Source organism: Pleurodeles waltl, chromosome 11 (genome assembly GCF_031143425.1).
Source record: "Pleurodeles waltl isolate 20211129_DDA chromosome 11, aPleWal1.hap1.20221129, whole genome shotgun sequence".
Taxonomy (NCBI): domain Eukaryota; kingdom Metazoa; phylum Chordata; class Amphibia; order Caudata; family Salamandridae; genus Pleurodeles; species Pleurodeles waltl.
Genome location: NC_090450.1, coordinates 933747536 through 933762187, shown reverse-complemented (window position 1 = coordinate 933762187; position 14652 = coordinate 933747536). Strand labels below are relative to the sequence as shown.

The following is a 14652-nucleotide window of genomic DNA, read 5'->3' as shown; positions in this document are numbered from 1 at the left end:
GCACCGTGGAATTCTGAGATGTTCAAATAACCACTGCTTCTCAACACCTTATCTTGTGGCTATTTTGGAAATACAAAGGTTTTCTTGATACCTATTTTTCACTCTTTATATTTCAGCAAATTAATTGCTGCATACCCGGCATAGAATGAAAACCTGTTGCAAGGTGCAGCTCATTCATTGGCTCTGGGTACCTAGGGTTCTTGGTGAACCTACAAGCCCTATATATCCCCACAACCAGAAGAGTCCAGCAGACGTAACGGTATATTGCTTTAAAAAATCTGACATCGCAGAGAAAGTTAGAGTGAAACGTGGAGAGAAATGGCTGGTTTTGTTTTCACCTCAATTTCAATATTTTTTTTATTTCAGCTGTTATTTTCTGTAGGAAAACCTTGTATGATCTACACAAATTACTCCTTGCTGAATTCAGAATTTTGTCTACTTACAAAAATGTTTAGCTTTCTGGGATTCAGCATTGGTTTCGCACCCATTTCTGTCACTGGAGGCTGAAAGCACAAAAAAATAGTAAAAATGGGGCATGTCCCAGTAAAATGCCAAAATTGTGTTGGAAAAATTGGGTTTTCTGATTCAAGTGTGCCTGTTCCTGAAAGCTGGGAAGATGATGATTTTAGCACCGCAACCCTTTTGTTGATGCCATTTTCAGGGGAAAAAACACAAGCCTTCTTCTGAAGCCCTTTTTTCCCATTTCTTCTTAAAAACAAAATGTTTGCTGTATTTTGGCTAATTTCTTGGTCTCTTCCAGGGGAACCCACAAACTCTGGGTACCTCTAGAATCCCTAGGATGTTGGAAAAAAAGGACACAAATTTGGCATGGGTAGCTTATATGGACAAAACGTTATGAGGGCCTAAGTGCGAACTGCCCCAAATAGCCAAAAAAAAGGCCTGGCACCTGAGGGGATAAGACCTGGCAGCAAAGGGGTTAAAGGCTGTTTGTCAGCTTTTGTTGAAGGTTGTCAGATCAAGTTCTCCTCTTAATCTCCTGTTGTGGTGAGATTTCTGCAAAAGGTTTACAACATATGTTTCTGCAGAAACTCTTGGTGATGCCAAGGTGGGGCCTTAATTTGGTTCTCACTTTTCTAATGTGCACCCCATTTGAATCACTTTACAGTTGTCCATTATGTCTCTTGAAGCTGAAAACAGTTTTACTAGTCATGATAACGTAAGCTTCTTTTATGAGCTAACTGCCACTTACAGTCCAGTCACCATACACAACATTCTTTCCAGATAAGCTGGTGTTAAGAATTTGAGCTGCATTTCTGCTAAAGGTGTCAAGCTTGCTGTCCCTGGCTTTCTTTTCCCCACCTCATCCCTCAAAAGAGAAGAGACGACTCCTTGTTTGGACCCCAAGAGAACCCTCAGTTGCTTCATTGATCATACCAAAGACTATCGGTCGGACAATCAGCTCTTTGTAGCTTTCTCAGAAGCAAAGGGCAAGGCAGTGCAGAAAAGAACTATCTCTAGGTGGATAGTCCTCTACATAAAAATATTCTAAGTGCTAGTTAAAAAGCAGCCACCTGAAGGAGTAAGTGTGCATTTTACTCGAGCTAAGGCTGCTACAACTGCCTTAGCACATGAAGTGCTTACTCTGGATATTTATCAGACTACCACGTGTACATCAGTGCATGCTTTTACAAACAAGTCTTGCCTTGACAGCCAAGTTCATCAGGTAATGGTCCTTCTGGTAGATAATCAATCTAGCCATAGATTCCATATAACCCCTCCCTTCTCCCTAGTCTGTGGAATGGGCTCTTTTTCTATATAAAAGGCCCCAAACTAGAGATCTGTGCACTGGTCAAACTTATTTGCCAATGGGCTTTGCTTCTGGAGGCCCGGACAAGTATTTGAAAACAACTGACGTCCGCACGCCTGTGTGGTGCTTATATGTTTAGCTGCTTGTCAATTCCGGAGCAAACCAACGTTGATGCAGAGCCACATGATACCACCTGGATGGGCCAATAGGTCTCCCTATTTCAGGCTTAGCTGTTTGATATACTTCTTTTTGCCTTGTCTTTTGCTCAGTAAGATCTTGCCATGGACTCTGATAAAATTGATCAGCTTCTCTGCTTTTCTACATTTGCCTGATCAGCCTTCCCTGTTTGTTTTGAGTTGTGATGTGTTTTTTTAAGGGCTTACATCTGTTTTCTCCCTGTGCCTTTTGGTATACCATAGTCGGACATTAGCTTGAATCTAACTTTGCTGTGTACACTTTCCTGTTCTATGCCCAGCTGTTCTTTGAGATTTGGGTGCCATAGATTTGTTTTCCTCATTGCAATTACTTCTGTACACCGTCAGTGAGCTGCAAGCAGTGTTGGAACAACCTGCCCATATACTTCCCTCCTCTGGGATAAGTTGTTGCTGTGGATGCAGGTATCTTTTCTGTTGAAGGTTTCTTGGTGCGAATTCTACTCCTCAGCTCTTCCTCCTTTTCTGAGGAAGTTCTTTGGTATCTATTCTAAAGGTGAGTAATCTGCTTTTGTTCAGATCCATTGGGTATTTACCTTTAGTAACACTCTTTCAGGTGGGGTACTCTTTCTGAAGTCAGATTTTGCCCATCCACTCTCCTTTCCGTGGAGTAGACTACTAGGCTTAATAAGGGTCTTCATTAGATTGTGCACATTGTCACAGTTATTGATCTATTCAGACGCTCAACATCTAAGAGCATGTCATGCTTTAGTGTTAACTGCCGTCAGTCCGCAGAAGTGGCGACTATATACATTTCTGGCCTGCTACTTTTGATGGTGGGGCAAAACAGCCACAAAGCCAGGTTGTGCCACCTCAGCATGTGAGAGTAATTATTGGAAAAGCTTTCCAATCCAGTCTGGCAAATGTCACAATTCAAAAGGTGAGGAATTTGCAGTTTGAAAGAAAATCCACCAGAAAGAGTATGCAGACGGTTTTTTTCAAACCTTGGAAATGGAACTGGTGTATGAAGTGCCATAGAATAACAAGTTATTATTAATAAATTATAATGGTAATATAGAAGTGGTATTTGTAGGAAAGTGCCCCTTTAGCATGGTTACCCTCCACTTTTTGCTAGATATCTAATGCTAACTTGACTGAGTGTGTGCCGGGATCATGCTAACCAGGCCCCAGAACCTGTGTCCCTAAACTGCTTTGCCTGATATTGATGCTAACTTGACTGTGTGACCAGGCCTCAGCCTATTGTTCTTTTCCTAAACTGTCCCATTGTTTCCACAATTAGCACACCTCTGACACACAGCTAAGTCTCTTGTAAAAGGTACCAGTGGTACTAAAGGTCCTGTGGCCAGGGTGGGTTCCTAAGGGCTGCAGCATGTATTGTGCCACCGCAAGGGACCCCTCACCAAATACATACACACTCTCATTGCAGCTTGTCTGCTGGTGGGGAGAAAAAGGTAAGGTCGACATAGCACCCCACTCTGAGTGCCATGCCCACAAATTACTGCCCATGGCATAGGTAAGTCACCTCTAGCAGACCTTCCAGCCCTAAGACAGGGTGCACTATACCACATGTGAGGGCATAGCTGCATTAGCAATATACCCCTACAGTGTCTAAGTACATTCTTAGACACTGTAAGTGCAGTGTGGCCATACTGAGTACATGGACTGGGAGTTTGTCATTACGAACTCCACAGTTCCATGATGGTTTCACCGAAGACTGGGAAGTTTGGTATCAAACTTCTCAGCTCAATAAGTCCTTCTTTTGGCATGGTTCACCACACCTTTAACCTGTTATCAGTGTGCTGAGACTGTTTTCACTGGGATCCTGCTAACCAGGACCCCAATGATTGCGCTTTCGCCTGTAAATGTGGTTAACTTGGTACCCTTTACACCCCACAATTGGCATACTGGTGTAGCCTTGTAAGTCCCTGGTATATGGTGCTTAGGTACCCAGGGCATTGGTACACCAGAGATTCCCCATGGGCTGCAGCATATATTATGCCACCCATGGAGCCCATGCAAAGTATCTCTGCAGGCTTGCCATTTTTAGTCTGTGTGAAAAGATGCATGCACCCATTCAGCGCTGGTCACCGTAAGTCGCTACGATGGTAGGTCCTCCTAGCCCAGAGGGCACAGTGGGAAGCTATTTTAGCTATGTACTGACCATAGGTCACTACCTATGGTCCAGCTACATAATGGTAACTCCGAACCTGGGCATGTGTGTTATCAAACATGTCCGAATCATACCCCAATACTGATGCCAGTTTTGGTGGCATGATTCCATGCACTCTGGGGACTCCGTAGAGGACCCCACAGCTTTGCTCCTACCAGTCTTCCAAGGTCCTACAGTATGGATGACTGCTGGAAGGGGCATAATCTGCCACATTTTTGTTTGCTTTACTGCCTAAAATAATTTGACTGAGATCTGTTTCAAAATCTTACACGCTCAGAGAACAAAAACGTACTTTTTAAGAAAAGGAAAAAATACAGTATGGTGCATTCATTAGCTGATAAATTCGTGGTTATCTGTGACATCAAGAAACTGTAGGAATTTTAATGTGATGAAAATAGTATACATCTTAACTTCAATCATTTCCTTTTTTGTTTCTGCCTGTATTTTCAAGACCGGGTCCTTTTTGGTAGTTCATCAACCTCTGTCTTATTGACGCATGTTATGATGTGCCCACATCCCCTCTCCTGCATGCATATATTCTTGGATGAATGCTGTCCCTTTGAGACCAATGTTACATTTAATTTGGTATTGATAATATCACTTTCATTGATATCTTGTAGGCGATTTGACTTGGTCTTCTACCTTATGATAATTAAATAACATTTAAATTATGGTGCACTAATTAGGGTGTGTAATGGAAGTGCAGAGTTAGTCACATGTAAATTAGTTTTAATATGATTTAGGCTCAAATTACAATTTTATGTTTTGCATGTCAAGAGAAATAACATTTTAAGACTATTTTGTTACTTGGATGATAAAATGAATTACTAATAACAAAAATATTAATCTTAAGGAATATTTTTATCCGAACTCACCAAAATTCTGAAATATATTTTACAATCTTTTAGCCTAAACCTCTCATTTTTCACAGTTGTGGTGTAACAAGAGCTGTTAACATTTTTCATGAGAGCAAGTTTTGAGAGCTCAAATATTTAGATGACCGATAGCTGGTATCCATTGTGGGCCTATTGTTCAAGAGATAATTGCAGTCTTTAAACAGTAAATTGTAAATGAATGCATATTATCACTGAAATGGGTTTGTCAATCATTGTATTACTGTTTAATACAGGCTTTATTTGTATTTATTTGGCTTACAGCATACAGGGAACCTTATCTATTTGTGACCCACTTCAATTCCCTGGAGGTGATAGAGATTCAAGGACGTGCAGCTCTTGGGTAAGGTCCTCTGTGCGTTTCATGGCACATGCAGAGATATCGGTTAAGCTAATATAGGAGCTGGTTTATGAACATGACATGTTATGTTCTTTTTCTTTATCATTTAGTGCACCTTCCCGGGCCCATTTAGACATTCCTAACCCTCGGTATCTGGGTCCTGCAATCTCACCTGGAGCTATTTATTTGGCATCAGTGTATCAGGACAAGCTTAGAGTTATTTGCTGCAAAGGAAACCTGGTCAAGGAGCCTACTGGGGAGCATCACAGAGTTCCATCCATGACCCGCAGGTATGAAATAGCTGTGGTTTACAATATAATTCTGCAGTGGATAGCAGTGCATTAGTTGTCATATAAAGATATGAAGATGTTTTGTAAAAGACATTTGTAAGAAAATGTGTTAATAGTTTGGGGTGGTGTGAGGCCTCCCCAGGTCATGAGGCCAAGATCTTGTCAGGTCCAATACACAACTTAAATAACCTTGGGCCTACCCCCTGCAAGCTATGATACAGAGCAGACAGGCTTAACTTACAGAAAAGTGTGCAAAGTATTTAGGAGTACCAAACCACATAAAAAGTCAAAACTTAACACAATAATCCCAGATCCTGGGACCCAGAGATATGATTTTTTAAAGATTTAGGGCAAAAAGTGCCAAGAAAAAGTAAAGCTAATGGAGTTCCTTCACCCTCCACAGCTGCCCTTCTTGAGCCCATAAACCTCACATCCAGTGTAGGAAGCTGGCCCATTGTGTGGTGGGCACGTAGGGTGTTAAACCTTATACTGGGTCCAAGCAAACCCCTATTAGAGAGTGTTACAGTGTGTAGACAGCTCAGACTCTCTAGGGTAGCTGTGGTGAGCAGCCAAGGCTTATCTAGAAGGCATTTTAAGCGCTTGCAATATCACAATAGTCACACAGTAACTTATCACTCATGAAAGGAACCACACAGTCTTCCAAAAATAAAGGTACTTTATTATAGCCACACCAAACTAGACTGCCATTGATATACCTCCCTTTGGAGGTATGAACACACTAGATATACACAGGTAAGTAATTAGAAGAAGCATAAATTAGCAAGGGCCCTGTAGGGGGCCAAGCCATATACTAACAAAATGGGATCCCCAGCGGCTGAGTGCAGAGAGGTTAGTTACCCTGTTTTCCCATAGGCTAACATGGGGACGTCGCAGTTCGGCAATGCAGAAGCAGGACCAGACTAGTGGAATCCAAGGGCGGATTCAGGGTGAAGAGGACCTGCAAAAGAAGGGGATAAAGTCCAGTCCACACAGGAGTGTCCAGGTGGGGCAGGAGCTAAAGCTCCCTCTTCTGTAGCTGAAGATCCGGGTCGATGATGATGAAGTCCAGCTGCGGGATCCAGGAGCTGCAGAGAAGTCAGTGGTCAGGATGGCCAAAAACAAGCACATGCAAATGCAAGAGGAGCTGTTGGAAGTTTTGTAGAGCTGTGGAGGGCCAGCAAGGTCCAGAAGCAGTAGGAGCCCCCACAAGCAACCCACTGGCAGCGGTCACAGTGAGGCCCAGTCAGCACACCTGGAGAGGAGTCCCACGTTGCTGGAGCAGCAGCGAGGATACTGTCCTTGCAGAGGTAGAGTGCTGGGGGCCGGGGCTACTTGGAGCCTGAAGATCCCTTGGAGCAAGAATTGACAGGCCTTAGTTGGTGCAGCAGTTGTGGTACACAGGGATTTTGTCCCAATGGCAGAGGCAAGAGCTTACAGTCTTCCACGTTGGACAGAAGGTAGAGAGGACTCAGGAGATCTCTCAGAACCCCCACCTGTTTTGGAGAATCTTTGCAGATCCAGAGGACAGTAGATTCCGCCAGCCAGAAGTTGTTGCCTTAGGTGTCTGCGGATGCAGGGAGTGACTCCTTCACTCCAAGGGAGATTCTTTCTTGCTTCCTTGGTGTAGCTGAAGTCTTGCCGACCCCAGAGGATGCACAGCCTAGGAAATGTTGCAGATTGCTGACAGGAACTGCAGAGACAATGTTGCAAGGAAAAGTCTTCATAGGTGTTCCAATCTTGTCCACTTCCTGCGTTGCCCAGAAGCGGTTCTGGAGACCAGGAGCAGATGATGTCATTGCACAGAGGTCCTGGTGGAGCCTTTCATGAAGAATCTGGGGACCCACCTTCATGGGAATCCCTAAAAAAAAACAAAAAGGAAGTTTGGCAACTCTCTGGAGTTGCAACCTATCAGAAGGGGTCTCAAACGTCACCTACCTGACCTACCCAGTCAGATGCTCCCAATTGCCACCTGGTTGGAGCTGGACAGGGGAGTACACCCTCCTCTTTCCTTTGTCTGTTTGGTGCCAGAGCAGGGACCCTTTCTAACCTGGATGAAGGTGCAAAAGAAGAACCACCAGTGAAAAACAACAGTCAGTACTGCACCAAAGAAGACTGATTCAGGTTACTGGTTGGTGCAGTTGTCCCACACCGGATGGAAGATCGCAGTCTGGTTTGCATCGCTGTAGTCCGCCAACAAGCCTTGGCACGCGGTTAGCGGAACGTGGTGCTGCCCAGGACCAGGTGGACTCTACCGAGGAGTGGGAGCCAGAGAGGGCTCTCAGCAACTCAGAGAGCCCACAAAAGACCAGGCAGCGCACACAGGAGTCCCACAGCACACGGTTAAAGGCAGTGCAAAAGGAGGCCTATGCAGTACTATGACACAGGCTCCCACGCTGGAGAACCACTCAGGAAGATGTGCGTCGTAGGATAGAGTGCTGGGGGCCGGAGCTGCACAGTGCACAAAGACCTTCTTGGAAAGATGCCAACAAGCCTTGGCAACTGCAAAACACGATATGCACAGGGGTTCTGTTTTGCATGGGGAGGCAAGCTCTTACCTCCACCAAAGTTGGACAGTAGGACGTCAGGACCACTTCAGTCCATCACCTGTGATGCAGGATCCACGCAGCTGGTCAGGAGAGGGGATCCATGCAGCTGGTTGTCGATGCAGGGAGGTGTCTGCTGAAGCAGGGGAGTGACTCCTTCACTCCAAGGGAGATTCTTTCGCTCTTCTGGTGCAGGCTGAAGACAGGCTGTCCTCTGAGGATGCACGACCGGGAAACAGTTGCAGTTGCTGGCAGGAGCTGAAGATACAATGTTGCAGAAGTTGTCTTTGCTTCTTTGATTCAGTTTGTAGAGTTCCTGGAGGGTCCAGATGCAGTTTCTTCAGTGCGAAGGTGAAGTAGAGGATGCGGAGGATTCCTGCTGGAGTCTTGCAATCGGAATCTGAAGAACCACCCAAAAGAGAGACCCTAAATAACCCTGAAAGGCGGCTTGGTCATCTAAACAGACAAGCACCTATCGTGGGGGGCTCTGACGTCACCTGCTGGCACTGGCCACTCAGATGCTCCCAGAGTTCCCTGCCAACTTGGAATCCAAGATGGCAAAACCCAGGGACCCTCTGGAGGTGCTCTGAGCACCACCGCAGGGTGGTGATGGACAGGGGAGTGGTCACTCCCCTTTCCTTTGTCCAGTTTCGTGCCAGTGTAGGGACTGGGGGTCCCTGAACCGTTGTAGATTGGATTATGCATGGAGGGCACCAAATGTGCCCTTCAAAGCATTTCCAATGGCTTGGGGAGGCTACCCCTCCCAAACCTGTAACACCTATTTCCAAAGAAAATCCTTTGTTTTGCCTTCCTGGGCTTGAGCTTCTCAAGCAACAGGAGGGCAGAGACCTGTCTGAGAGGTGGCAGCAGCTGGGGCTGCCTGGAAAACCTCAGAAGGCTGTAATGGCAATAATGTGTTCCTTTAAGGAGCCCCCAGAGTGCATGGGATCATACAACCAATGCTTTCAAAGGCATGGATGTGGGCATGATTCCTACCTGTTTGATATGAAACATGCCTATGTTTGGAGTTACCATTATGTAGCTGGAACTAGGTAGTGACCTGTGTCCAGTACATGCGTAAAATGGCGTCCCCGCACTTGCGAAGTCCGGGAAAATGGTCCTGGAGGTCGTGAGGGCACCTCTGCTAGTGCAGGGGTGCCCTCGCACACAGGTACTCTGCACCCTGCCCTCAGGGCTGATGGGCCTGCTATAGGGGTGACTTATAAGTGACCTGGTTCAGTGTAAATGGCAGTGAAAGGGTGCATGCGCCTTTTCACGCAGGCTGCAATGGCAGTCCTACAGAAGCCTTTGCATGGACTCCCTATGGGTGGCAAAAGAGATGCTGCAGCCCATAGGGAACCCCTGGAAGCCCACTGCCCTGGGTTCCTAAGTACCATATACTAGGGACTTATAAGGGGGCACCAGGATGGCAATTGTGGGTAACATATTGGGTTACCAGTATGCAACCACCATATTTTAAGGGAGAGAGCATAATTATTGGGGTCCTGATTAGCAGGATCCCGGTATGCACAGTCAAACACACTGACAAACAGGCCAAAAGTGGGGGTAACAAAACTAGAAAGAGGCTACTTTCCTACACATTGCCCTTCAAAGCAGCCAATGGCATGGGGAGGCTACCCCTCCCCAGCCCAGTAACACCTATTTCCAAAGGAGAGGAGGTTGCTGTAGGAAGCTGGCCTGGTGTGTGGTGGACACCACTAGGTTTTATCACCTTATACCAGGTCCAGCTATCCCCTATTAGTGAGGTGTAGACAGTGTCTAGGAAGCCAGGGCTCTCTAGTGGTAGCTGTAGATGAGCAGCCAAGACTTATCTAGGAGACGTGCAAAGCTTATTCAATACCACTATAGTCACACAGCATGAAAGAACCACACAGTGTTAGAAAAATAAAGCTACTTTATTATGGTTACACAAATACTAAAATATTGTATAGGCAATACTCTACTAGCAGGTGAGTAAAAGCACTATTATATACACATTAGTAATCCGGAATAGGGCATAGAAAACAGTGAAATAACAGAAATAATGGAGACCTTAGGGGGAGACCAAACCATATACTAAGTAATTGGAATGCGAAAGGCTGGCCCCCACCCAAAGAAGTGGAATATGTAGAGGGGAGCTAGAGAAACTAGGAACCCCAAAAGGTAAGTACCAGAGTGCCCCCAGAGACCAGGAGAGCAGATGTAAGTACCTGTTTTTTTTTCCCAAACCAACAGGTAAACTTTGTAAAAGGACTGAGCAAGACCCAAGCAAAACAGAAAGAAACAGAAGATGGACTCTGACAGAAGAAGACCTGCAAATGAAGGGGACCAAGTCCAGTTCCAGTTGAAGTGTCCGCTTGGGGCAGGAGCCACTGCCCACCCTTCTGGAGTTTCAGAACCAGGTCAACGGTGAAGACCAGGAGTCGGCTTTGCAGCACAGGAGAAGGTTTCCAGAAGTGATGCAGTCAATGTCCGACGTCGGAAGAAGAGTTGCAGTCAGTCAGTGGTGTGGAAAAACCAACAAGCCTTGGCAAAGGCAAGAGTTGCAGAAGAGGAGTTGCAGAGTTGCTGGGGACCAGGAAGGTCCAGGGGGACTTAACCCAAGGAAGTGGAGTCCCAGGCGACCCTAGCAGTGAGGAGAGCCAAAGTCGAGGATACAACCCCCACAAGCAACTCACAGGCAGCAGACACAGGAGTCACAGTGAGGCCCTCTTAGCACACCTAGAGAGGAGTTCTACATTGCTGGAGCAGCAGGCAGGAGACTGTGCTTTGCAGGGAGGAGTGCTGGAGGCCGGGGCTACACGGAGCCTCAAGATCCTTAGTGTGAAGAGTCAACAAGCCTTGGTAGCTACAAGAGTCTCAGTGCACAGGGGTACTGTCCTGCAAGGAGAGGCAAAGACTCTCCTTCTCCCAAGTTGGACAGCTGGTAGAGGGGACCCATGGGAGCACTCCAGACCACCACCTGTGTTGCAGGATCCACGCAGAGTTGCAGGAGAGAGGACCCACGCGGCCGGTCGACGATGCAGTTAGTGCCTGCAGATGCAGGGGAGTGACTCCTTCACTCCAAGGGAGATTCCTTCTTGTTTCTAGTTCAGTCTGAAGACTTGCTGCCCTCAGAGGATGCAGAACAGGGGAAATGTTGCAGTTGCTTGAGCCAGAGAAACAGTGTTGCAGGGCAAAGTCGTCGCTGGAGCTGCAGATTGTGGGTTCCTTTGAAGTTCAGTTGCAGTTCCAATGACCAGACGCCAAAGTAAACATTGCAGAGGAGTCCTGCTGGAATCTTGCACGTCAAATCTGAGGATCCACCCAAGAGGGAGACCCTAAATAGCCCTGAAAGTGCACCCAGCACGGTGACCACCTTTCAGGAGGGGGCTGTAGCGTCACCTGCCTGACCTTGCCACTCAGGTGCCCCCAGAGGCCTCTTCCCTCTTTGGATTCAAGATGGCAGAATCAAGTGGCCATCTGGAGGAGCTCTGGGTACCACCCCTGGGGTGGTGATGGACAGGTGAGTGGTAACTCTCTTTTCCATTATCCAGTTTCGCACCAGAGCAGGGCCCATAAGTCCCTGGACTGGTGCAAACCGGTTTATGCATGGAGGGCACCAAATGTTCCCTTCAAAGCATACCAGTGGCTTAGGGAGGCTACTCCACCCAAGCTAAGTAACACCTATTTCCAAAGGGAGAGGGTGTTGCCTCCCTCTCTGTTTTGCTTCACTAACGACCGAGTTGAAACACTCATGCACTGACAAAAATCTCTGGCATGCGCTTCTTAGTCCAAAGACATTTATTACTTCACTTCACAAGGTTCGTAAAAGGAGATTAGCATGCTGAAAGCACACTTTTAAAAATGGTCACAGCAATGAAATGAAAACATGTACACCTAATTCTCCACTGCAATATACACAGCAAATATATGTATCTATATTATAATACAAAGCAAATAATGAATTAAAAAATATGCATCGCCATGAGGCAAGGGCGCAACTGCTTCATCTCTCTTCTATTCGGCTCCAGATCCCAGAATTGATCGAGGAGAGAGAGATCAATTATCCTCACGGGAAGGATGACACAACCCAGTGTCCTGGGCATGCCTGAGATCTGAAACCACTCTGTCACCGGTCCATCTGGTCTCGGCCTCTTATACTTTGAACAAACAAGAGAGGAAAATTCTAGAACCTCCCTCTCACTCCAGAAGATAATTTATTCAAAAAATGCTGATTGCTTTAGGCCAGCTTTGAAAATAACACGTCGGGACTTGGCATAATCCCAAGGTGCCAATTCAAAACAAGCCGTTCCCTGCTGTCTTAGTACATTCTTATCAGCCTAAGCTCTTGGTGGGAAAGAGCACAAAAAATAAAACAAGAACACACTGTACAACATGGAAATCTACTTGTTGCTTTTAACGTGGCGGTGGCTAATGTTAAAATAAAGTCATTAGGCAGAATGAATCTGGTGGTCACTAATGTGACAATGCGCTGCTAGGCTAAGTGCAACATGGAGTCAGTGGTCAAAACACACATATCATTACACTCTCACAAAGGAAATCCTTTGTTCTGGCTTCCTGGACTTGAGCTGGTCAAGCAGCAGGAGGGCTGAAACCTGTCTGTAGGATGGCAGCAGCGCAGGCTACCCGGGACAACCCTGCAAATTGGTAGGAGCAAAGTTGGGGTCCTCTAAGGAGCCCCCAGAGTGCATGGAATCATACAACCAATACTGCAACAGTATTGTGGTACAGTTCTGACATGTTTGATACCAAACATGCCCAGGTTTGGAGTTACCATAACGTAACTGGCCTAGTGACCTGTGTCCAGTACACGCGTAAAATGGCCTCCCCGCACTTAGGAAGTCCAGGTAAATGGAGCTGGAGTTCGTAGGGGCACCTCTGCTCATTCAGGGGTGCCCTCACACACAGGTACCTGCACCTTGCCCTCTGGGCTAGGAGGGCCTACCATAGCGGTGACTTATAGTGACCAGGTGCAGTGACCTGTAGTGAAAGGGTGCATGCAACTTTTCACATAGGCTTCAAAGGCAAGCCTGCAGGCACGTTTTACATGGGCCTCCATGGGTGGCATAATACATGCTGCAGCCCATGGTGATCAGCTGGTGCCCCAATGCCAAGGGTACCTTGGTACCATATACCAGGGACTTAAATGAGTGCACCAGTATGCCAGTTGTGGGGTGTGCAAAGCCAGTAACAACCAAATTTAGAGGGCGAGAGAACAGTCACTGGGGTCCTGGTTAGAAGGATCCCATTGAACACAGTCAAAACACACTGACGGGAGGCAAAAAGTGGGGGTAACCATGTCGAAAAGAGGGTAGTTAACTACACTGGGCACTATCAATTTCTAGGCTACATCATACATCAGGCAAGAAGTAGGGGGCTAACCATGTGAAAAGGAGGTTTTATCTCACAACTGGCTGTCGGGGTCTGCTGTTTCACAAACACTGAATGGCTCAGCTTCACAGATGGTGAGTCTGTGGCTTCCCCTGGACCCTGCTTGTCTTCAAACCAACTTGAGAGACTGGGCCCTTGCTCATGCCACTGGACTGGGACCCCTGTGGTCTGCGTCTGTTGCACTTGCCGAGGCTTGTTGACTGTTCCTTCAGAAGATCTTCAGGCACCAAGAAGCTCTGGCCTCCAGCACTCTGCAAAACTAAGATCAGCCCCTGTCCTGCAACTCCTGCGACGTCTGTTTTATTGTGCTGCTGAGGCTTCTTTGTGACTCCATGTGTCTGTTGTCTCCACCGCGGGCGCCATCGACTTCTGCTGGCCTTTCTGCATGCTGATGGCCAGCCCTGACTTCCCCTCCTCCACCCCCTCTTGGGTAGAGTTTCCTGGACCTTACTGGTAGGTGGCTCTGCGGATCTTCTGCAGCTCCTGGACCCCGCAGCTCAACGTCTTCCACCTATTTGCCGGAACATCACCTCTTATAAATTGCACCTTTTGTCTCCCCACAATTGGCATACTGGTCTCCCCATGTAAGTCCCTAGTATATGGTACCTAGGTACCCAGGGCATTGGGATTCCAGGGGATCCCTATGGGCTGCAGCAGTTATTGTGCCATCCATAGGGAGCCCATGCAAAGGGTTCTGCAGGCCTGCCTTTGCAGCCTGCGTGAAACGGGCGCATGCACCCATTTTCACTTCAGGTCACTACACCAAGTCCACTGTAAGTAACCCTTGTGGTAGGCCATCTCAGCCCAGAAGGCAGAGTGCAGGTACCTGTGTGAGGGCACCCCTTTACTAGCTAGGTGCCCCCACAAACTCCAGATCAATTTTCCTGGACTTTGTGACTGTGGGGACGCAATTTTACGCGTGTACTGGACATAAGTCACTACCATTGTCCAGCTACATAATGGTAACTCTGAACCTGGTCATGTTTGGTATCAAACATGTTGTAATCATACCCCAAGACTGTTGCAGGTATTGGAAGTATCATTCCATGCACTCTGGGGTCTCCTTCGAGGTCCCCCAGCA

General features: G+C 46.9%; 1 protein-coding gene across 2 annotated transcripts in view; it reads left to right on the top strand.

The window, feature by feature from the left end:
• Positions 1–14652, top strand: part of CIT (citron rho-interacting serine/threonine kinase) — a 1039445-nt gene that overhangs the window by 978251 nt on the left and 46542 nt on the right. For both annotated transcript variants that reach the window (XM_069215034.1, XM_069215033.1), the window contains 2 exons: positions 5269–5347; positions 5455–5634. In XM_069215034.1, coding sequence (XP_069071135.1) covers positions 5269–5347; positions 5455–5634 — 259 coding nt within the window. The remainder of the gene's footprint in view (positions 1–5268; positions 5348–5454; positions 5635–14652) is intronic.